Source organism: Lampris incognitus, chromosome 13 (assembly GCF_029633865.1).
Source record: "Lampris incognitus isolate fLamInc1 chromosome 13, fLamInc1.hap2, whole genome shotgun sequence".
Lineage (NCBI taxonomy): Eukaryota > Metazoa > Chordata > Actinopteri > Lampriformes > Lampridae > Lampris > Lampris incognitus.
In genome coordinates, this window is record NC_079223.1 from 4,255,782 (window position 1) to 4,280,908 (window position 25,127).

The window sequence follows — 25,127 nt, forward strand, 5'->3', positions numbered from 1 at the left end:
CATGAAAAGGTATTCAATTCATATTAAACAGCCTGTCAAAACCTATATTAAGTGTAAACTGTAAAATTCATATCAACTGTATTCAAAGGCAAGACAAAACTTGTACTCACCATCAGACAGACTCGTGCATGTTAAGACATCATGTGCGCACGTGCAAGATTAAATCAGGGTTTAAACAGCAGTGTGACACATTAAAAGCGGACATGCATCTGCAAATGCCATTTCCAGCATCTTGCAAAAAAGAGAGCATGTTAGACACATCACATTACGATGGTTGTGTATTTGCTCATTGAACTGGGGGAGAACCCACGCATCTGGGTGGGTTCAGTGATGCCTGTGAAATGACAGAATAAACCTGCATGTTGTGGGCACCAAGCATGTTTACAGCACACTCCAATTCTCTTTCACTCATTGGTCCAAATACTTTTGTTTTTCTCATCATTGTTTTCTAAGAAGAGATGACCTTGTATTGTGTTACAGATATAGGGCAACTCAAGAGACAAGAATTTTCACACCGTGCTAGAAATAGGATGATATAGGAGAAAAGGTTAGTCATGCAGTTGAACAGTGGGTGGCAGTTTCTCACTTTGTGGAACAACACTGTACATCACAAACACAATCCATCCAATAGCAGAGCCAGCCCTCTGACCCACCTGGTCTGCAGAGGGCGTCTGATCCGCACAGTGTTGTGAGAGATCACAGTAGGCCTGGCTGAGAGCCCTGAGCTGCTCCTGGGCCTTCTGCTTCTCCTCCTCACTCATCCTATAAGACGTGACAGGCTTTAGCAATGCAAGTGTGTGACATCATGTGACAGTTAAGTGCTGTGGATCCTTGGCTTACTTGTCACTATGTTTATTCAGCATCATCTGCGTGGACCTCAGCGCTTCTGCTATTTGCTCCTTCTTGGTTACCATCTCCTCCATCGAAACCTGGAACATCATTTAGCGAGGCTACATTATATACATGAACTCAGGAACTTCTGCTACTTATTTATTTCAGCACTTTGATGGGTTGTTCAACCACCTACAGGGGGTTTGATTCAAGTTGTAGGCTCACACATATGATATCCAAAGGGATTTTAGGTTCTGACCTATGATGAGGTTCTCTTCAGTTATATTTGTGCTTCTGCAACCAAACTATTTGGAGTCAATTGTTGTTCTTCATATTTCATCAAGGCCATGAAGAGTACGCTAAAATACTACAAATATAAATGTTCCATGAATAAACTTGTCAGGGATTCACCAAAGGAATCACAACTATAAATTATAGTGAGGTGTGTAAACATTTTTCGATCCATCCATCCATTATCCAAACCGCTTATCCGAATTTGGGTCATGGGATGCTGGAGCCTATCCTAGCAGTCACTGTGCAGCAGGCAGGGAGACACCCTGGACAGGCTGCCAGACCATCACAGGGCCCACACACATATTCACACCTAGAGACAATTTAGTACGGCCAATTCACCTAACCTACATGTCTTTGGACTGTGGGAGGAAACCGGAGCCCCCGGAGGAAACCCACGCAGACACGGGGAGAACATGCAAACTCCACACAGAGGACGACCCCCAAGATGGACTAACGCGGGGTTCGAACCCAGGACCTTCTTGCTGTGAGGCAATCGCGCTAACCACTGGCGCCACCATGCCTCATTTAGAATCATATACACAAAAACAGAATTAAACGCTACAGTTCTGGGAAACAAAACCTCTCACTGGGCTTCAGTGCAGTCCGATGGGGGAAATTGCTTGAGTCTTCAAAAACATTGATATATTTGGGAAGCTTGCAGGTATATCAGATTTCACTCCTATTCAAAACACATTCTGAAGAAACATAAAACAAATGAAGATATATCTAACTGTGCAGTGAGCCTCCCATTTTCAAAAAGCGGATAGCAGTGCTGTTGTTGTTTTAAATCAAAAATGACTCATCTACACAGAGAATGCACTGATATTTCTGCATGATTAAAAAGTGTATGCTTGAATTCCACTGAAAAGCATTTTCTTGTAAACAAATGGGGATAATGCACAACAGGAGACCTGCAACACAAACATCAGGAGCGGCAGACACACTGTATACGTACCTGGGGCTTGTTAGGAGCTTCTTGGTTGGCGTTACCATCTTTCAGAGCTGTACCGTCATTGTTCAGGCTCGGTTTCACGTTGGACACCCAGTGCAGCAGTTTGCTAACTTTATCACCATGCTCTCTCTTCTCCTCATCAACAGATCTCTACAATATGAACACACAAGTTTCCCAAAGAGATGTTACTTCAGCTCGTCACATTTTCACACAAGCCATATGAAATGCAGATTTTATAAGTAGGCGAACTCCAAAAAAAGGCCAAATGTGAACTAAATTTCTGATCTTAAAGTTAGACCAAGAACACCCGAACTCAAAAACCATGTTTTATGTTAATCCCAGTTCTTTCGTGTAGTGTTGTTAAGGATTTCAAAGGGTTGAATGAAACAGAAACATAAATAAGTTCAACAGATATGATTCCTTTATTTAAAATGAGTAATAGAGGTACATTTTGTTTTTAATTTTCAAAGTACAAACCCCAATTCCAATGAACTTGGGACGTTGTGTAAAACGTGAAAAAAAAACAGAATACAATGATTTGCAAATCCTTTTCGACCTATATTCAATTGAATACACTACAAAGACAAGATATTTAATGTTCAAACTGATAAACTTTATTGTTTCTTGCAAATATTCCCTCATTTTGAATTTTATGCCTGCAACATGTTCCAGAGAAGCTGGGACAGGGGCAACAACAGACTGGGAAAGTTGAGGAATGCTCAAAAAACACCTGTCTGGAACATTCCACAGGTGAACAGGTTAACTGGACACAGGTGAGTGTCATGATTGGGTATAAAAGGAGCATTTCCCAAAAGGCTCAGTCGTTCAAAAGCAAGGATGGGGCGAGGTTCACCACTTTGTGAACAACTGCGTGAGCAAATAGTCCAACAGTTTAAGAACAACGCTTCTCAACGTACAACTGCAAGGAATTTAAGGATTTCCTCATCTCCAGTCCACAATATCATCACAAGATTCAGAGAATCCGGAGAAATCTCTGCATGTAAGCGGCAAGGCCCAAAACCAACATTGAATGCTCGTGACCTTCGACCCCTCAGGCGGCACTGCATTAAAAACAGACATCATTGTGTAAAGGATATTACCACGTGGGCTCGGGAGCACTTGGGAAAACCATCGTCAGTTAACACAGTTCGTCGCTACATCTACAAGTGCAAGTTAAAACTCTCCCATGCAAAGCCAAAGCCAGATATCAACACCACCCAGAAACACCACCGGCTTCTATGGCCCGAGCTCACCTGAGATGGACTGACGCAAAGTGGACAAGTGTGCTGTGGTCTGACGAGTCCACATTTCACATTGTTTTTGGAAATCATGGACGTCGTGTCCTCCGGGCTAAAGAGGAAAAGCACCATCCAGATTGTTCTCAGCGCAGAGTTCAAAAGCCAGCATCTGTGATGGTATGGGGGAGTGTTAGTGCCCATGGCATTATGGGTAACTTGCACATCTGTGAAGACACCATTAATGCTGAAAGGTCCATACAGGTTTTGGAGCAACATATGCTGCCATCCAAGCGAGGTCTTTTTCAGGGACGTCCCTGCTTATTTCAGCAAGACAATGCCAAGCCACATTCTGCATGTATTACAACAGCGGGGCTTCGTAGTAAAAGAGTGCGGGTACTGGACTGGCCTGCCTGCAGTCCAGACCTGTCTCCCATTGAAAATGTGTGGCGCATTATGAAGCGCAAAATATGGCAACGGAGACCCCGGACTGCTGAGCAACTGAAGTCGTACATCAGCAAGAATGGGAAAGAATTCCACCTACAAAGCTTCAACAATTAGTGTCCTCAGTTCCCAAACGCTTGTTGAGTGTTGTTAAAAGGAAAGGTGGTGTAACACAGTGGTGAACATGCCCCTGTCCCAGCTTCTTTGGAACGTGTTGCAGGCATCAAATTCAAAATGAATGAATATTTGCAAAAAACAATAAAGTTTGTCCGTTTGAACATTAAATATCTTGTCTTTGGTCTTTGGTCGAAAAAGGTTTGCAAATCATTGTATTCTGTTTTTATTTAGGTTTACACAACGTCCCAACTTCAATGGAATTGGGGTTTGTATGGAAAAAACAACACTTAATATGGGTAAGTTTGACAACTTGCTCAATGCTACAAAATTCTGACTTAATAGAGAGCTTGGTCTGCTGCAGGGCAGGCATAGCTAACTGCTAGCCCACGGCCCTGCCCAAGAGGAAACATCGAGATGGTCTGGCAACGGCCTCGCCTAGCGTAAACTGAGCAGTTTTTTTGTCTGCGTCTGCATTTGTGTTGTCATGTGGAGTGCGGGGGGGGTGTCCAGGGTGTCTGTCTGGAGAGCTGGCGTTGGATCAGCTGAGGGAGCCTGGTCTACTGCATCCAATAGGTCCAGGGACCACAGCCCTGCCTGGAGCTGTGCCTGAGGGGGAAACACCGAGGGCAGTCTGATGGGAAGTGGGGCAGGCTAGGCTAACTGCTAGCCCATGCAGACCGGCAGTTGCGACAGTCATCCTGGCTGGCGTTCGTTCTCTGGACAGTGGAGTTTTTGGACTGTGTTGTTTTCTTTTTTTGTTGCTTTGTTCTCTCTTTTTGTATGTTTTTGGTGGTGTTGTTTTTGGATGTGTTTTTGTGTTGCACTGCTGTGGGCTGAAGGAAACGGAATTTCGTTTCTTTTGTGTACGTAGTACATAATATGAAATGACATAAATTGTTCAATTCGATTAATATCTAGTCTGAATATATCTACAGGTTGACTTAGTTGCAATATTGTGGGTCTTCGTTGCCTCCAGTAACCTCGACCCAGTGTGGCAGTCGTAGATGCAGCCTCTTCAAAGGAGCTTTTCCTTTTGGTTTTGGGACAAGTGAGGGTTTTGCTGTATGACCTCTCATCTTTCAGCACAGATGCAGTAACTTTGTCCATGAGACTGCTCTAAATGACTTCCTCAAATGGAATTTTATCACAAGTCTCGGGGTCAATCAATCCTCCAATTAGGAGCTGGAATTCAAGGCAGCGAACACCCACATCCTTTGGGAAGAGATTTTCCTGAATATCCTGTGCAACAGAAATTATCTTTGCCGTTTCTTGGCTGAATGATGCCATAATAGGCCTGCTCATACTGCTGAAGCTGCTGGGCTAACGACTCATCCAGAAGACCTCTTTCTCAGGGCCTCTGCAACTGGAGCCTTCTTCCCACAAGCTGGATCACAGATGCCTCCAGTGCAAGTTTGGGCTTCCAACAACCTTTGGGCAGTAACACTGATCGATGAGTCTCTGCTGGAGAGCCTGAAGGACTGTCAGATGCTCATGAGAGGTCTGCGATTTCAGCCGCAGTTCCTCTTCAGTAATTCTGATCCGTCTGGTACCCTCCACCTGAGACATGTAAATTTGAATTTGCTGATCCTTACCTTCCAATTTCTGCAGTCACCTCATCAAGCTGAGCCTTCAAATTCTTCTTGTTCTTTTCCATCTCCATTTTTTATATCTTTAGCTCCTATACTTGTTTCTGTAATTAAGAGACTAGCACTTCACATTTTTGAAGTTCTGATGGAAGGTTTTTACATCTCAGTTGAGTGGCTTGCTCAGATTTTTCCTTTAAGGTACTTTTCTTTTTAGCATTTTCAAACTGTGGTTTCCATTTCTCTTCCTCATTTTTTAAAAGACTTACTCTTTTGTTCAGAGAATGCTTTGTCTTGCTGCAATTACTTTACGTTCACCTGAAGACATCCAGTATTATCATCCAGTAGCGTATTCATTCTTGACACCTCGCTGTGTTTGAACTTTGTTGATCAATTTCCTCCTGTTTGGAAGCTAAGTCTTCCTCTCAGCTCTGCATTCTGGCATTGTTTTCCTGCTCTATGGTGCTCTTCTTAAATAACTTTTCTTGACTGATCAGTATTGTGGAAAATGTTTTTTTGCTCCAGTGAAGACTTGTCCCTCTGGAGGGATTTGATTTGCTCTTGAAACACATATGTGAGTTTCTTTATGTCCAATGTTTCCTGGCTGAGTGCTTTTGATTTTTCTCTCATGCTGATTCTTTGATTCCATGTCCTCCTGGAGTTTTTTTAATCTGTCATTACTGTCATCTAACAGCTCTTTAACATGCTGTGCTTTTTCCTCAACTCTGGTTTTATGCTCAAGCACAGAGCTCAGTTCTGATATGAGCGTTTTGATGTCTTTTTCAGCATTTGTCTCGACCTAAGTTAATTCCACTATTTGGCAATGCAGGACACCCACCTCCATATAAGCATGAGATAGCATTGTGTCATTTTCTCCAGTTGACCACGACTCAACTGAATGGCCTTGTGCCAGATCCACAAGGCTGCAGGGCCTGATCACTTTCAAACAGGTGGCCTTGGCTTCGCAGCTCTGTATCCTCTGCCTCTTTATCTCCTTTTACCTTGAGTCCTCTTGTGCACTTGTGCTTCTAAAGGACTTTAATCCCATTATCTTTCATTCTTAAATTGTCTTCTAGTCTCCCGTTCAGTGGCATCTTTGCCTACCTTGTCATGTCTAGTTCAGTGTGATACCATTGAATCGCATGCTTAATCTTTGAATTTTGATGTTTTAGATCATCAGTGGTCCTTTTCTGTGTTCTTGTTTCTCCTTCCAGCTTCTCCAGCTGTGCTTGGCTCTCTAAAAGAACCTCCTGTAGTTTCTTTACCCATTGACATAGGTGACAAATGTTTTCCCTTTCACCTGTAGACATTTGGAGCTGCATACTCTCTGTCCTTTTCACATACTCTGCTTTTTCAAAAGCCTTTCTGTTCCACGACGCAAAAAAAAGACATTATCTACTGTTTTTATGCCTCATGAGAAATATGTTATTCTAATACGTATATACCTTCACCATAACACTACAGCACTACATAGCCGTCTCTCCAGGTATTACAGGATTTGCAATTCAGTGCTTGCAAGATTTTCCAATTTGTTTTTTCACTTTTTTTTTAATATCGACATAGCTACAGAATTATTATAAACGGGAGGGTGGGGGTCAGTTTTAATATCTCCCATATTTACAGATACCCAATTTACTCTTCAGAAATAACAAGGTCCTTAAATGCACTACCAAAAATCACCACAATTATTACTGAAATATTATAGAATTATTATCTATTTACTTATTATCTATTTATTATCTGTTTACTATCTGGCAAGGAGATATATATTTATTTGTGTTTAGCTGAATGAATCCCAACAATCAATCAAGTTTTATCAAAGATCTTCCTCGTGATTTTGGCTTTTTAAGAGAGATTCCGCATGCAGAGCAGCAACGTCTGCCCAGCGAATTTAAAAACGATTTCAGGGAAGATCTTTTAGGGCAGCTACATGATGTATGTGTAGAACACAGTGAAGGGAATTGTTTAGGTGTAAACTGAATATGTGCTAAGAGACCGAAATATGTATGATTTAAACATCATGTCAACAACATTAAAAAAATTATGTAAAGGTAAAGCAATTTCATCTTTACTCCACATGTTCGTGCTTTACAATACATTTTATATCTTAGTGAGAGAGAAAACGTTTTGCTGCAGAGAGAAGCATAACCCTAACCCGGAGGAAACCCACGCAGACACGGGGAGAACATGCAAACTCCACACAGAGGACGACCTGGGACGACCCCCAAGAATGGACTACCCCGGGGCTCGAACCCAGGACCTTCTTGCCGTGAGGCAACCACGCTAACCACTGTGCCACCGTGCCGCCGGAAGCATAACCAAACACATAAAATACGTAGACTAAATCAAAATGAACCCCAAATGACACCCAAATGCCCCTCGTCCTGTAATGCTAAAAGCAATCAACCCAAGAAGCCTTAAATATGAATTACTCACCTCCTCATCCTCAGTTCTCTTCAGTGTTTCACTAGCAAACTTCACATACTGTGTCAGAAGAGTAACAAGAGCAGTGTAGCGGGTTCGGAGATCCATAAACTGTAGTGACATTAGACAAGGAGAAGTTTATTAAGCATTAAGGGCACATACAGTACAGCGCTAGTTTTTAACCTCATTTCAAATTAAAGTTTCACCTCCTGTTGGATGGTGTCGGAAGAGCTCTGAATCCTCCGTTTTTTGAGGGGGGATTTGTGTTGGGAGTCAACCATTGCTCTATAGGTCATCAACTGAAGTTCATAGTCCTAAATTGAAATTTAGAGAAATTGATTATCTGAAGGTAAATGTTATGATGATGCAGTTCTGTTAGTGGCCAGGGAGAAAACACTGCAGCCTTGGCCGACAAGACTGCATCGATTCCACCCACCCAACAAATGTCACTTCATCATTTTCTCTACAGTCACTATAGAAAACAAATACATGAAGCATTACATTGAAATGAATCGTTTTTGACACATGTTGCAAGCAAATCGGTGTTATTTTGCTGTTCCGCTAGATGCAGAAACTAGATGCAGAAACTAGACTGGCTTAGAAGTTTTCAGAAAAGCCAAAGCAAAGTCAAGGAAACAAACTCTGTAAAAACCTAGGATGGATGTTGCTTACTGTCTGACCTAAAATACTAGTGTACAATGTCAACAAAAATGATTAAATTTCATGCAAAATCATTTCTTTCTAATATATTATGAACTCTGCTTACTTTTACAGCTGAAGAGTACTGCTCCGAGTACTTCTGGCATTCATCAACTCTGCTCTGTTTTTGTTCAATTTCAGCTGCAAGGACCTGAAATAAAAAATGTTTTCAAATAGAAGTTTTGCAATAAACTAAGTTTTGGTTACTGCCCCCATTAGAAAATGGAATAAGTCTCCTCATGCCCTACCTTCTGTTTATTCAGCAGCTCAGAGAGAGCCTTACTATCTTCTGGTTTGTTTTCTTGGGCCTTTAGCTGTGTGGCTTCCATGTCTGTGACCCAGTCATTGAGGGTGTTGTAAGAATCTTTATAGTACTTCAGAGATTTGCTGATACCTTCAAGATCCCGCAACCTGAAACCAGATTCACAACAGTGAGTAATATGTTGGACTGATATGTTGTGATGTTTGTCATTCACTCATTCATTCATCATCAGCCGCTTCTCCGGGGTCGGGTTGCGGTGGCAGCAAGCTAGGTAGGGCACTCCAGACGTCCCTCTCCCCAGCAACGCCCTCCAGCTCCTCCTGGGGGGTCCCAAGACATTCCCAGGCCAGATTAGACATGTAGTCCCTCCAGTTCTGGGTCTACCCTGGGGTCTCCTCCCAGCTGGACGTGCCCAGTAAACCTCCAAAGGAAGGCGCCCAGGAGGCATCCTAATCAGATGCCTGAACCACTTCAACCAGCTCCTTTCGATGCGAAGGAATAGAGGCTCTACTCCGAGCTCCCTCCAGATGTCCGGAGGTTTGTCATGAATGGCTTATTGCAGTTGGGGAAAACAACAACACTGTCTGATCTCAAACACAAACCTGCTATCAATCTGGGAGTGAACGTTAAGCCATCTCTCGCTCAGCTGATCAGCTTTCTCTTTGTGCCACTCCAGGTCGAAGTCACGCTCGTTGTGGGCCTTAAACATGCGATCACTGATGGCTCGTGCCTTCTGCAGCTCATCCTGCATGTTGTGGAACACCTCCTGCTTCTCATCAATCTCTGTTCGCCATTGCTACAGTCAGAAGAGTATAATATTCTTCAAACATGAACCAACAAACACTGTTCGCCAAAATAAATAAATAAATAGACAGATAGATAGATAGATAGACATTGGGTGGGGGGATGAGGGGGGTGAACTCAACGCGTGTGCAGTAGTACACATGTTGTGTCTTATCAGTTTTACCTCCCAAGCTTCGGCTCTTCTATAGCCCAGCATAACGGCCTGAATGTCAGCAGCTACCAACTCTTCTTTTCTAGTGTTTGTTCATTTGTCTGTATTACTATGATTTTTAATTTTAGTTTGCTTGTGTTGCTGTGTATGTGAGTGCTCGATTTGATGTGCTGTTTCAATCCCATTGAGGACTGTGGGGTGAGAATCATCTAGTGGGCTCATAAGGGCCCTGGTTTGAGGGAAAGCCGGTTTCAAATTATGAAATACGAAAATACCTTGTTTTTTTGTGGATGTGCTTTTGTGTTACATCCTTGTCCTAATAAAATATTGTAAAAAAAAAAAAAGACACAGTATTGAGTTAAAAATGTGTTTTAAGTACCTTGAGCATGGAAATGTCTGTCTCAATGGTCTTGAGGTCAGAATTCACAGCATCTTCATCATAGAGTTTTGACTCATAGGCTTTAACTAGTGCCTCTGCACCCTGGCTGTGCTTCACTACTAAACTCACTGTCTTCAGCCTGTAGCAAAGAGAAAAGTACATGTTAATTACTTCCTTAAAGTTAATTTTACCCTTTGCAAGTATTTTTTTTTTCAAATTTGTCAGCAGTGTAAGTTCTTGACAGAAGGCGTCGTGTCAGTGTCAGTGGAATCGTACTTTTCCATATAGATGGAAGACATGGAGTAGACTTGACTCATGCTCTGAATGAGGACGTTGAGCTCGGAGGAAAGAGTCGGAACAGATGGGGAGGCTGAAGCCTGTCTGAGGAACATCTCACACTTCTTCTTCATGACCTCAAGGTCTTCCTTCAGCTGGTTCAGCTCTGCTGTCTTCTTCTGCAAGTTATGAGTGTGTGAAGGTAAATGATGAAACGATGACATCTGTAAATGCTTAGAAATATTCCTCGACTTGTATTGAACACCTCGTTGTGTACCTCGTGCTCTTTAATGGACAGTAGACTTTGCTCCAGGTTGTCTCTGTCCAGCGGAGTACGGATTTGCCTGATCAAGCGTTCCTCATGGGCTTCAAGATGCATTCGAAAGTTGCGTATCTCTGAGATGTAATGATTACAAACAGACTCTTCGTGTTCCTCTGTACATGACAAAAACATGAGTAAAAATTAAATGAGAGGATGTAATAAATGCAATGACTGTTTGAGGTCCCAACAACCAAGACAATTTTCCAGTTCAGTTATGATACTGGCCTGTTGGATTTATCTATTGTAGGAGTTAAAATCCTTAACTATTTTTAAAAAACTTTCAGTAAAATTAGTAGAAACCTTTCATCCTGATTTAGAGATTTTCATTTATTTCCAGTGCCTCCTTAAGTACTGAGAGCACACAAATGCATCTCTAGGTGGCACCATCATCCCAGTATAAGACCCAGGAGAAACTGTGATATAGGGGCTCAGAAGCAGTGGCACAACATGGAGCAGGATGATGAAATGTGTTATGCCAAAGGAGTCTCCTTTAGTGAACATCAATAATACCCACATACCTAACAATGTGTTGTTGTTTTTTTATCTTAATACTTGGCATCACATTTGTGGGACCGTTTGGCAATCAAAGGAGATGATTTTAGAAAAAATAAGGGAGAATGAAACATGGGAGGGTACGGGGAGGTAGCAAATACTCGGCTCGTAGTTGTGGGTTTGTGTTACTGTTTATCTTTCGATCACACTCCCATGAAAACAGTTACTTTGTGTGCAGATATTCTGTCCGCTACGTGGCCTACTTTAAAAACATAACCACGGATGAGAACCGTCCAAATGTTTGCCTTTACAGAGAGGCAGAACAAACCAAGGACTTTTGAGAGTATTCTTAATCCAGTCAAACAACATAATTCCCAAAGGCATTAACTTCATGCTTGATAGGCTTAAAGAGCCATGTGTTTCCCTTGAGGTGTGGTGCTGAAGGTGCACCAACAACCCCTTGTTGGTGGGAACAGGAAGAGCAGCTCAGCCTTGCCTCTCTCAGCAGATCTGAGCAGCTCTTCGTAAAACTCCTTGCAGGCAGCTACATCCCTCTCGAGCTGGGCGCGGTCTGCCACCATGAATACTTCAGACTCTTCACTGTCTCCCAGGAAATCCTCGAAGTGGGACTGCAAATTGCTCAAGACCTGCTGATGCTCACCGGGCAACATGGTCTTAATCTGCAGGGATCAGAGAATTCGACCAAATTAGCCCCAACATACTGATTTTATTCTCTGTTATACTGTAACTTTGAAAGATGAGATTGGTTTATTGCACATGAACAGCTACTGAGAGACTACAACAGTGAAACATTTCCCTCCGTCTCCATACCGGCTCACACAGAGCTGGAAACAGTGGTTTATCATAACTGTATAAAGGAAAAGAAAGTAAATTCAACGTACTGAGGCCACGTTCCAGTTGCGGATGGCTTGGATATCAGCCATAAGACAGTGCCAAGACACCACACTCTTCATGTTGATATGGGAGTGGTGCCACAAAGCCAGAACATTCTGGTATAGTTGTTCAATTCTACGGGCAAAGCAAGAAGCGGTAATGATTTATCCAACCAAAGTCAGGTCACCAGATTCTATCCAAGTTAAAAGACATGTAAATTTGAGGATGAAGTGCTTGATATTAATAATTTCTACAAAGTGGAAATTCTAAAGGACCTTCAGAAATGTCAAAAAAGAAACAATATGAACAGGTATAAGCATCCCACCTGCCAGCCATGTCAACAGCCTCTTTATTGGGTGGCGGTACTGTGAAGCAGACAGAGGGCACCATGGCCTCGTTTCCTGCAGGGCTGATCACTTTCCACTTGGCTCGGTGAGAGTTATTGACCAACACACACTCATCATCTTTATAGATGGTTATCTGAAAGAGCAAAGAGTATCAATATATCATAGATTTCCTGATCAAACTGGAAAAAGATCTGAAACAAATATGAAATAATGTGACACAAATACCCAAATAATACCTCTATCTGACGGTAATCACAGATGGATTTGACAGGAATGGAAGACCTCACAAAGTTGTCTGTGTTTCTGGGCCTGAGCTGAATGACGGTTTTCGCTCTGCCCACTAACCCAGCTACAGTGCTACGGTACTGAAGGAGCTGCTCTTTCTCATCCTAGGGACATACCACACTCAGAATAAGTTACAAAATTCAGTATGTTCTCTATTTTCATTTTCTCTCTCCACCCGGTGTGTAACGTGAGCATTTACCATGGACTCCTGAAGAAGATCCTCAAGCTTGTGTAAGCTGCTTGTTCGATCACAGCTATACTTTCTTTGAATGGCTTCTTGTAGATTCTTGAGGTTGTCCATGGACTCTTTGGCATCAGTGAAAAACTGTATGGGGCAAATTCAGGAAGAAATACACTAAGAGGTAATCAACTGATATATCTTCGCCGTACTAATAAAGTGTTAATAGCGTCCGGGTAGCGTGGTGGTCTATACCGTTGCCTACCAACACGGGGATCTCCGGTTTGAATCCCTGTGTTACTTCCGGCTTGGTCAGGCGTCCCTACAGACACAATTGACTGTGACTGTGGGTGTGTGTCCTGGTCACTGCACTAGCGCCTCGCCTCCTCTGCTCGGTCGGGGCGTCTGTTCAGGGGGGAGGGGGAACTGGGGGGAATAGCGTGATCCTCCCACATGCTACGTCCCCCTGGTGAAACTCCTCACCGTCAGGTGAAAAGAAGCAGCTGGCGACTCCACATGTATTGGAGGAGGCATGTGGTAGTCTGCAGCCCTCCCCGGATCAGCAGAGGGGGTGGGCAGAGACCGGGACGGCTCAGAGAGCGGGATAATAATTGGCCAAGTGCATTTGGGGAGACAAAGAATCCAATAAATAAATAAATAGTTAATGACAACTCACCTCAAAGTAAACTGCATTGTCTTTGAGATGCTGTTCTACACAAGAGCAGAGCTGCAAGATCCAGCTCCATTGGGTCTGCATGGCAGCTCTGTACGCCTGAGTGACAAACAGAGAGAAAATTCACAACAATAATGTTTGCTAATGGATACCACAGGGGGGACTTGTAACTGAAACAGCACACAGACCATGCAACATGAAAAGTCCAGATTGGAACAAATACAAATCAGATTCCAGCTTGGTGTACTTTGGATGGCAGTTCCTCAGGGAAGAGCATAAATATTATCATTAGTCAGGGAACAAGAATCCAACTCTGTCAAACTATCCAGAGTGTTCAGCTCACAGTGAGGGAAAAAACCCAAAACAAAATAAATAAATACATAAATAAAAAATATAACAACAATAACCGATCTCACTTCAATAGTTAGTCTGGCAGGGTGGTTCTTGAGGAGAAGGTTTTCTGCCTTGTCTTGCACGGATTTCATCACCTCCTTCTTTTCATCCAGCTCCCTCATTAGATCCTGGTGAGTAACATCAGACAGTGTTTCACTGGTACTGAACCACAGCAAACGTCCACTCCCTCCTCCCCTCACCATAGCTTGTGTCCTGTTTCATGTTGCAACAGAAATTCCACCCATTCCAAAATTCAAAAGAAAAAAAAAACTTCACAGAAATCATTATCTTATCAAATTTAATCCAACATAGCCCAGTTTAAAGGCAATAACAACAAAAAGCCGAAACCATCCACTAAATATTAGCGTGGCTTACGGCATGATAGTCCCTTTTCTTAGAGATGTTGCTATTGCGATCACTCCAGTCAAAGGCAACCTCCTCTTCCTCTTTCTCATTTAGCCATATAAGCTCCTGGGTAGCCCGCGACACAAAGTCGTGCAGGCTCTCCAGGTGGCTCTGCCGCTCTCTTGATTGGTTCTGAAAGGAGTAGACAGGCACAGCAGTCATCAAGCTGGGTCACTTATAGAACAAGAAAACATAAAACTGTGTTACAGAATGCATACATGGTATAATGCAAATAGATAAGCTTGATGCTATACTTACAAGTAGCCTCTCATACTGGCTCTCTAACTTGTTCAGTTTTTCAGAATAAGTTGATTTTAGAAGTTGGGTCATTTGAATCTGAGAAAACACAGCACACTTTGTAATTTATTTCCAAAGTAATTGAAACTTTCCAGAAGAGAAAGGGGGGGGGGGACATGATGCAACAACACTTTGGATTAACCAGCTAACTTGATGTTAATTACACAATGTATAGACCACAAATAATTTAAACCGTAATGCATGTACCTCACTGAGTTTGGCTTCTTTGAGACTCATCTGAAATTCTTCAATGGCTCTGTGTACACTTTTGCTATTCTCTAAATGCGTTTCAACACTTGGCAAATCTGATCCCCACTCTGCACGGTCCAACTGCATCTACAAAGAAAAATTATTTGCATAATCAGAGTCTTTTTCCAAAACCAAGAATCGAACACAAGTTGTGTGCAATCAAAATTAAGATTCCACATGTGTTTCACATTGCTCACCTGCATCTCCTCCACCCAGTTGAGCAGGTCTTGAATAAAATTCATGTTGACCTCCTCCTCTGTCATGTTGGGGTCCACCCATGAAGATTTTCCTTGAGGTTTGCGTATCTGCATGTGTTTCAGATGCTTGAGTGACCCTGGGTCTACACCCCCTCCACCCCCCACATAAGCCTGGACTGAAGGAGGCTGCAGGCCGGGGGTCAAGGCAGGGGTCAAGGTTGAGGGCAGACAAGGGGTAAGGCTAGAGGTGAAAGTTGATCCTGGGGTGACCAGACCCCCGGGGGTGAGTGCAGGGGTCAGACCGGCGTTAAGGTTCTGGGAGAAGCCTGAGTTTAGGCTTTGTGTGATGCCTGAGATCATCATCTTGGTTTGTTCTGTGGTCAGGGTGTGACCCGTTCTATACACAGAAGAACATTCAGTTCTGAGGGCTAGAAGGTCATCCCGAAGTTTTGATACCCTGTGTTTGATCAGGAAGAAAGAATAAGAGATACCTAAGTACATGAGAATATTGAATTTCAAGACATTAGTGGACATGGTCTGGTAGGAATGTATGTACCTTTGGACCAGCTGATCTGCAAAGGGGAATTTCCCATCAAGAAGAATTTGGATGTCCACCACTTGTTGTCTGAGAATAGTCTCACACTCCAAAAGGTAGCCAGCAATTTCAGCCTCATTCAGGAACTGAATACCAGACTCAAGACGTTTTATATCCTAAGCAAAGAAAAAAGAAGAATTCCTCAGAACGAAACATGGATGTTGAACAGTTTAATCTCAGAAATAAAACAAAGTCATATAGTGCTCAAATAATACTTACCGACTGCAGGGCAGTTTTGGCCAATGCTAGCTTGTCTTCTCCATTGACACAGTCCCGCTGGACCCTGTTGGCAATCTGCTGCAGCATCTCCAGTCTACACACAAAAATGAGTCACATTAATTTTGTTAGCTTGATATTATTAGCACCTATTAGCACTAGTATCACTATTGCAAAACAAAAAGCTTCTTATAAACCTAACCTACACAGTAAAGTCTCACCAGTTAGAGTTGTTGAGAAAGACTGGGCTGCATCTGAGTAAAGAGTTTATGGAAGGTCTACTGAAGAAGTTCTCAGCAGAACCCAAGCTGCCGAGGGTACTATTGCTAACAGACGAGACACTGCTCACATATGCCAGATTACTATCCATGATTAACCTTTTTGCTATTCCGAGCCACCCAAAGAATCACTGCTATGATTCTCAACCAACACATTCCCTGAAACAGGACCTCTTAACCGAACCATAGCAAGTTCACATTGAGAGTTTGCAGACCTCTCTGGAAGCAAGTACATTCAGTCAGATGCTCACATTTACACTTATCCTACATGTCCACACACATCCAAGTTTGGAGTTAGTAAAGTAGAACCCACCCCAACATGATATGCTGCCCAGGGGGGTAGGGATGCCCCCCGAAACCCGGTTCTAAACGGGAACCGGTTCTAAATTCGTAAAAACTGGAGCATTTTTAAGATCCGACGTTTTCGGTTCTGCTATCGGTAGTCGGTAGGTACTCGAGAAATCATGGAGTGAGATTTATATTGTGGCAATTGTGTTTTTCGAGGAATTTAAACGTCGCGAACATAATCTTGTTTGCCGTTTTCTCCATCTCTCTGTCTCTCTCTCTTACTGCGCGAGGGGCGGGGCGGGGCTGTGCTGTGCTCCACACACTCGCTCACACACGCACAGACAGCTCTGCTCAAGCGCTCATCATGGCGGAGAGAACTAAACGGTCAAAAGTTTGGGTATATTTTTCAAAAGTCGATGACAACAACGCTCGTTGCCACAAGTGCAACAAATCATTTGCCAGTAAGGGTGGCAATACAAGCAATCTGTCGAAACATCTTTTGTCGAAACATGGTATTAATCTGCAGAAATGCGGCGTTTTCCACTGCTTTGCTCGTAGTGCTCCATCCACGTCCACTGCAGGTAAGCTGTATGAGCCATAGATACGGAGTTAGCTAGGCTAATAACGAATTATTACGAATAGGCCAATAAATAAAATATAATTGCTTAGCTAATTGTTTAGCTACAAATATATAAGCCATAGATACGGAGTTAGCTAGGCTAATACCGAATTATTACGAATAGGCCAATAAATGAAATATAATTGCTTAGCTAATTGTTTAGCTACAAATATATAAGCCATAGATACGGAGTTAGCTAGGCTAATAACGAATTATTACGAATAGGCCAATAAATAAGATATAATTGCTTAGCTAATTGTTTAGCTACAAATATATAAGCCATAGATACGGAGTTAGCTAGGCTAATAACGAATTATTACGAATAGGCCAATAAATAAAATATAATTGCTTAGCTAATTGTTTAGCTACAAATATATAAGCCATAGATACGGAGTTAGCTAGGCTAATAACGAATTATTACGAATAGGCCAATAAATAAGATATAATTGCTTAGCTAATTGTTTAGCTACAAATATATAAGCCATAGATACGGAGTTAGCTAGGCTAATAACGAATTATTACGAATAGGCCAATAAATAATATATAATTGCTTAGCTAATTGTTTAGCTACAAATATATAAGCCATAGATACGGAGTTAGCTAGGCTAATAGCCGGGGACACTATAAGTCAGGAGAGATCACGACTCCTGCCGGAGAAGGCAGATATGTTGATTTTTCTGCAGAAGAACTGTTAGGATAATGTTCTAGGTTCTTGTTTGTTTGAACTTCCGTTAGCCTTTTGCTGTAAAAATTTATTTTAATATTTTTTTTTCTTTATCTTTATCTACTTTTATTTTTTATCTTATTTGTTGTTGTTGAATGTTGATTATAAAGTCTATAATTCAGACGCATTTAAAACATTGCTGCTGCTGTTGCTGCTGAATAAATAATATTTGTTTATATTTATATAAAGTTATATAATAGAATAATAAAGCAATGTCGATTCTGTTCTTAATTAAGTGTCTTTTTTTCTTGCATAATAATAAAAAAGAACCGATAAGAGTATCGATAAAGTACCGAACCGATAAGCAGTACCGATAAGAGTAGTAGTATCGATAAAATCCTAACGATACCCATCCCTACAGGGGGGTAAAAACCTTGTGGTAGCTGTCATGTATTGCAGTTCAAAATCCATTACAGGTTCAGACAGTATGCTGTCACAAGTAGTGGGTTTGTGGCACGCATCACCAAACCACTCCGTTTCAAAAACCGACACTTGAGATTGTGTTTGATGGAGTCGCTCCCAAATCTGAGAACATAAACCTATTTCTTAATGTTTTCTGCTCATTTTTCAATGCACTTTATCAGCTGGAAATAAGCTGAGACACCCGTCAACGTCATCTCTTGTAATGTCATTAGAAGAGAATTAATGGGGGCAAGAGATTGCAAAAGGGTTCAGATGAATCACAGTGTATGATGCAACAAAAGGTGGAAGGGGGCTCATTCAATTCATACAAATACCTTGCCAGTTAGGCTAAATGATGCTGCAGTTGCAGAACATGAGAACAAGTTGTCAGCCAACAAGATACTGCAGCCAAAAGAGTCTTTGTCAATATCACAAAATCTTGGGTTTTGTTCAAACTGGCAGCTCAAAGCTGACATTTTGAATATCTGATTGATTTGAATCAGCTTGCTTTTTCTGTAGCCTGTACAAACCAAAAACCACATGGAATCTAACTTCTTCAAATCAGATTCAACCACATATGTATGTGGTTTACTATCCAATTCAAATCTCATCTCTGTAAATGCGTCTCAGTTTGACTACTCAGATCAAATTACATACAATGAGATTACCAGTATCTCCTCCTGCCACTCAGCGTCGCTCACAACACCACCAGGCAAGAGTGCGACAGCCCGCAGAACAACCTTTCATGGTCAAATGAGGAGATAACAATTTTGCTTTCACTGTGGGGGAACGCATTAATGCAGGCCAAACACAAATGCACCTACAGTAGTAAAATAATTTATTAAACTCCCCAACTGCATGTCTTCTCTGGTGGCTCGAGATCCTTCACTAAATACTGCATGTCTTGTCTGGTGGCTCCAGATCCCTCACTAAACACTGCATGTCTTGTCTGGTGGATCCAGATCCCTCACTAAACACTGCATGTCTTGTCTGGTGGATCCCTCACTAAACACTGCATGTCTTGTCTGGTGGATCCCTCACTAAACACTGCATGTCTTGTCTGGTGGCTCCAGATCCCTTGCTGCACACTGATGCTGGCAGTGAAACGAGATGGCACATTACATCCTCCTCCATCACTGATCAGGAATCGGGAACATTTATCTGTCATCTCATTTCATGTGCTTGCGTACATGAAATTTAACGAAATATAATTTCCCCCAGCCCACGGCACTGCAACACAAAGACAAAATCACATATCCAAAACCTACAAGAACATATGTATCCAAACTACAAAAAAACTACAAAACTACAAAAACACATAGAGCCAACATAGCCACACAAAAAAATAAAAAAAATAAATCACTGTCTAAGACAGCAAACGCCAGCCAGGATGACTGTCGGAGCTGCCGGTCTGCATGGGCTAGCAATTAGCTTAGCCTGCCCCACTTCTGCCTCATGTCGGACCGCCCTCGGTGTTACCTCTTTGGGCACAGCTCCGGCAGGACCATGGTCCTTGGGCCCACTGGAGGCAGCAGACCAGGCTCTCCCAGCCAGACACCCTCAACACATCTCCCCACACTCCACACAACGACACTATAACACAGTCAAAGTCAGGCGAGGCCGCCACCAGAATGTCCTCTGTGTGTTCGGAACTGCTGGTCTGCATGGGCTAGCAGTTAGCTTAGCCTGCCCCGCTTCCGTGTCCTGTCAGACCGCCCTTGGTGTTCCCTCTTTGGGCGCAGCTCCAGGCAGGGCCACGGTCCACGGGCCGACAGGATGCAGCAGACCAAGGTCCCCCAGCCGATCCAGAGCCAGCTCTCCCAGCCATCAGACGAAGACACAAACCCAGACGCGGACAAAGACACTGCATGGACGGACGGCACTGGGTGAGGCCGCCGCAAATGTAAATTCGCGCTGGCATCTTCCCATACCTTCCCACGCACAGATAAGACAACACATCTGTTGTCTTATCTGTGTTCTGTACGGTGACTAGCCACTGTCATAGTAAAAACAGCAGGAAAATGTACTATCTCCATACTGACAGTTTGCTAGAACAAGAGTTATTGGGAAACGTGACAGTAGTCAGCGTGCACATGCTCACATTATTGCTATAGCAACTCATGTAGATATGCCAGACTCGCAAATAATAATGTGGACAATCCGCCTTAAAGTTCACATTTGGAAAACAAATGAGATATCTCTGCTGTCTAAACACACTGTCAGAGTGACTCAAGTTTATTTGTGCTTTTACACTGTGAAAAGACACCGCAAACATACAACACAAAAGCTCTGCATTCAGCGTAGAAACACATAATTCATATTTTGCAGCCCTATTTGTACTTCCAAATAGTTTTACAAACTCTCACCACAGAAATACCTTCGGGCTGGCGTGTTTAACAGTTATGCCCTAGAGATAAATTCAGACCATAGTGTCCTGGGACAGATCCAGAAGAAATGCTCAGCAAACCCACATACCTTTCCACCTCAGGTCGCAGACATTTCTCCCTTTCCAGCATAGCCACGATCAATTTGCCCCATTCCTTCTCCACATCATTTGGGTGATAACCTTGGGGCAACTGAATGCGTCCAAATTCAATCCACGCCTGTCACACACACACATGCACAGAGAGGTTACCACTGTCATATGCACGACTGTGACGTCTCTGATCAGGTATGTTCTGATCTCAAGCATACGATGCCCTCTTCCATATGCTTACCTCTAGCATTTTATACAGATGTTTAATTTTGGTCTTCTCATTCTCTTTCAGTGGGATTTCATGTTCTTTAAACTGCAAATACTGTGTATAAAGTGCCTGTGAATAAGAACACGGAATTTAGTCAAATTTTACTTTGAATAGCTGTTCAACAGAGAATCCAAACAGATTTTGTTTTTTTACTACTTTATTAATCCCTGTGGGAAAATTCTTCTTCCGCATTTAACCCATCCTAGCTGTGTAGCTAGGAGCAGTGAGCAGCCGCCGTGCAGCACCCGAGGACCAACTCCAGTTCTTCTTGCCATGCCTCGGTCAGGGGACAGACAGGAGTATTAACCCCAACATGCATGTCTTTTTGATGGTGGGGGAAACCGGAGCACCCGGAGAAAATCAACAGCAGACACGGGGAGAACATGCAAACTCCACATAGAGGACGACCTGGGATGACCCCCAAGGTTGGACTACCCCAGGGTTCAAACCCGGGACCTTCTTGCTGTGCGGCGACAACACTAACCACTGGGCCACCGTGCTGCCCATTATCCAGTATCACTATCCAGATGGCGGCACGGTGGCGCAGTGGTTAACGCTGTCGCCTCACAGCAAGAGGGTCCTGAGTTCGAACACCAGGGTTGTCTAACCTTGGGGGTCATCCCAGGTCGTCCTCTGTGTGGAGTTTGCATGTTCTCCCCGTGTCTGCGGTTGGTTTTCTCCGGGTGCTTTGGTTTCCCCCACCAACAAAAAGACATGCATGTTAGGGTCAGTACTCCTGTCTGTGCCCCTGATCGAAGCATGGCAAGAAGAACTGGAGTTGGTCCCTGGGTGCTGCGTGGCGGCTTCCCACTGCTCCTAGCTACAGGATGGGTTAAACGCAGGATGGGTTAAACGCAGAGCATAATTTCCCCATGGTGATCAATAAAGTATCTCAAAATCAAAATCAAAAAAATCCAGTATTGCAATACGATGCCTTTGCTCTTTCTCTGTATGTCTGCACAACAACTCCCACATGACAGTGCTTTTCCTGTATTTCCCGCTTCACAAATGGCAGCAAATGGGAGCTGTTCTCTGCCATCCATAAAAAGCTATTTGAGACGTGGTTATTTGTACTGGGCACAAGTCCACAGGCTGTCACAACCAAAATATGCTCATACTGAGTGATAATAAGGAAAGATCAAGACGTTTTATTGGCTCAGCAACCTACCTTGAGTTCTACAGGGTTGTTGGGGAATGCTCTGTCCGACATTACAGTCACGTTGTGTTTGATCCACTGGCTGAGGTATTTGATCATATTCTGGTACTCCACCCACTTGATATCAACATCCTGTTCAGGGCAAACGGTTGCAAATCATCAGTTTTCATCACTTTGTTGGAAATAGCTAAGTCATAAAAGTCAACAAATTAATCATATTGGTACTTTAAATGAAACGTTTAGTCATGTTTCCTCTCTCCATTGGTGCCTTATTTCTTCTAATTTCACACATATAAAACTCTATGCAAATGTATTTGACCTATACTTACATTAGCACTGATACCGTCGACTCCGTCAGGTACTTTGGGGAAGGCATCATACAGTGAGGAGACGTACGTGATAACTGATTTTTCATCAGGGGACTGAACATCTACGTCTGAGAGAAGTAAAAATAAAAGGCAGCAATGAATGACGTGATAGTATGCAACAGCAGGCTGTGCCCAAGGGAAACATCCCCTCAGCAAAACATCCATCGCTGCCATCCTGAGTGTTTAACGGTGTGGAAGTGTTAACAGGAATGAGAACGTTTACTGTGTCAAATGAAATGTGCCGGAGTTGTTGTAAAAAGAATGGAGCTCACCCTCAGGGTCCAGCAGCCTGGTCACCCCCAGCTGTTCTGCCAGACAGAAGGCCTGTTCCAGATTTGATCTGCTGGTCTGAGTCGACACTCGGCTTATATCAACCAGGTCTGGCCTGCCAGAGAGACAGAGACAGAGAGACAGAGACAGAGAGAGAGACAGAGAGAGCAAGACAGCGAGAGACAGAGAACGAGAGAGACAGAGAGAGAGAACAAGACAAAGACAGAGACAGAGAAAACAACAAGGTAACTTTGCAGTAGTTACTGACAGGTAAATATCGGTTATGCTTGATTTAAAGGTTTTGTTTAATTTCTTGTTTTGCTTATTGAGAAAGCACATAAAGGGGGAGGATGGGTGCATAAAGGGGATGGGTGCAGAAAGTCTACCAGATGGTTTCAATATACAGCAAACCGACATATTTGATGTCCCTGAGATCAGTTACAAAAAAAAACTACAATGTAGGTGAAAGAGGAAAACATCCAACACTCGACAAATTCATAGTGCTGTAATGTAAACATGACAACAGAGCGTCAGTAACAAGAATAAGGACAATGATGATTGACAGTATCCAAGGAAACAAACAACATCCATCAAAGACCATTCAAGTCCACTTGATACTTATTACTTGGTTATTCAGCAAGTAGAGACTTGATGAGTTGCAGTACCTATATTTGTGGATGATGGCGTTAAATAGCCTCCCGTCCCTCCAGGAGGTAGTGAAGTTTTCACAGCGGATGCCGACGTAGCCGTCAGTGGTCTGCTTGGACCAGAGCAGCAGCCTCTCCTTGGCTGTCATGTCCTCAGACACCCCTTCAAAATGGATCTCTGAGATCTGATGAAAGGAAACATTTTTAGAAAAAGGGGTCACTTGTTTTATGTGTGTGTGTGTGTGTGTGTGTGTGTGTGTGTGTGTGTGTGTGTGTGTGTGTGTGGGCAACGCAGGTCCAGTCCAGAGTATTCAGTTCAGAGATCTAGCAGATATGAAACATGCTGCATGTCGTTTAAATTCTCATTTAAAAGTTGACCTAAGGGACCCTGACACACCCAATGTCGGGCCGTCGGTGAACGTCTGTGACCCTCGTTTTTGCGGTGTGTCCCGCACAATCGGCGCTAGTCAGACCCCTGCCAGCAGCTTTTCCAGCATGTTGAATCGGCGGAGCCCGTCGGTGAGAGAGATTACTCTGATTGGCTGTTCAGCTCAGCGAATCAGTGCTAAGCTAGCGAATCAGGGCCGTCAGCTGTTGTCTTTGCGGTGTGTTCACGTGCTACTTGTCGGCCCAGACGGCAGGCATCGTGAGGCGACACAACAGTCGGCCTTCGTCACCGCTAGTCGGTTTGGTGTGTCTGGGCTCTAAGTGTTTAAAGTGTTGCCCTTGTCTCATCCAACCAACCAAATAAATCCATCCATCCATTATCCAAACCGTGTATCCTGCTCTCAGGGTTGTGGGGGTGCCGGAGCTTATCCCAGCAGTCATTGGGCGGCAGGCGGGGAGATACCCTGAGCAGGCCGCCAGGTCATCACACAGGGCCGACACACACACACACACACACACACACACACATACCTAGGGACAATGTAGTATGGCTGAGTCACCTGACCTACATGTCTTTGGACTGTGGGAGGAAACCGGAGTACCCGGAGGAAACCCACACAGACACGGGGAGAACATGCAAACTCCACACAGAGGACGACCCGGGACGACCCCCAAGGTTGGACTACCCCGCGGCTCGAACCAACCAAATAAATATGCTAATTAATTGGAAGTAATGTAATTCACAAAAAAGGTAATGATGACACTGTGATAAATTATTGTAAGTGTACTTTGGGAGTATTATTATGATATATGAGCAAGGTTGCAATAATCAGTGAGGGGAGGGGGAGATAATAATAGGCGAATACATTAACCAGTAATTTCACAACAGACTTCAAAGCAAGTATGATAACCTAAAACCAGAGTAAAAATCTCCTGGTAGTATGATAACCTAAAACCAGAGTAAAAATCTCCTGGTAGTATGATAACCTAAAACCAGAATAAAAATCTCCTGATAGGTGATTTATGACATGATTATGACACCAGAGCAACAGTCCTAACATCTAAACTGAGCTATTCAGCTATAATCTCCTGCAGTCTGCCAAAACAGGAGAACCAGCAGCTACAAACTACAAGCTAAAGCAGCAAGTCAGGTTTATTTCTATAGTCTTAAATCACAGCTCCAGTCTCAGAGAGCTTCACATGCACATAGTCAGCAACAGGTAGACACAGTATGACAGTAAACAACATGC

The 25,127-nt window shown here is 43.2% G+C and overlaps 1 protein-coding gene across 1 annotated transcript in view; it reads right to left on the bottom strand.

The window, feature by feature from the left end:
* dst (dystonin) overlaps positions 1-25,127 on the bottom strand; it is a 171,739-nt gene that overhangs the window by 74,162 nt on the left and 72,450 nt on the right. The window contains exons 9-38 of the mRNA XM_056292248.1: positions 23,509-23,675; positions 22,846-22,958; positions 22,535-22,641; positions 22,218-22,337; positions 21,023-21,118; positions 20,781-20,908; positions 15,998-16,091; positions 15,740-15,894; positions 15,184-15,640; positions 14,945-15,073; positions 14,699-14,776; positions 14,411-14,572; positions 14,059-14,163; positions 13,646-13,741; positions 12,991-13,116; positions 12,743-12,895; positions 12,485-12,639; positions 12,168-12,294; positions 11,762-11,945; positions 10,729-10,886; positions 10,452-10,630; positions 10,176-10,314; positions 9,444-9,637; positions 8,828-8,990; positions 8,647-8,730; positions 8,087-8,194; positions 7,893-7,991; positions 2,081-2,227; positions 841-929; positions 654-762 (exon numbers count right to left, since the gene is read on the bottom strand). Coding sequence (XP_056148223.1) covers positions 654-762; positions 841-929; positions 2,081-2,227; positions 7,893-7,991; positions 8,087-8,194; positions 8,647-8,730; positions 8,828-8,990; positions 9,444-9,637; positions 10,176-10,314; positions 10,452-10,630; positions 10,729-10,886; positions 11,762-11,945; positions 12,168-12,294; positions 12,485-12,639; positions 12,743-12,895; positions 12,991-13,116; positions 13,646-13,741; positions 14,059-14,163; positions 14,411-14,572; positions 14,699-14,776; positions 14,945-15,073; positions 15,184-15,640; positions 15,740-15,894; positions 15,998-16,091; positions 20,781-20,908; positions 21,023-21,118; positions 22,218-22,337; positions 22,535-22,641; positions 22,846-22,958; positions 23,509-23,675 — 4,221 coding nt within the window. The remainder of the gene's footprint in view (positions 1-653; positions 763-840; positions 930-2,080; positions 2,228-7,892; positions 7,992-8,086; positions 8,195-8,646; positions 8,731-8,827; positions 8,991-9,443; positions 9,638-10,175; positions 10,315-10,451; positions 10,631-10,728; positions 10,887-11,761; positions 11,946-12,167; positions 12,295-12,484; positions 12,640-12,742; positions 12,896-12,990; positions 13,117-13,645; positions 13,742-14,058; positions 14,164-14,410; positions 14,573-14,698; positions 14,777-14,944; positions 15,074-15,183; positions 15,641-15,739; positions 15,895-15,997; positions 16,092-20,780; positions 20,909-21,022; positions 21,119-22,217; positions 22,338-22,534; positions 22,642-22,845; positions 22,959-23,508; positions 23,676-25,127) is intronic.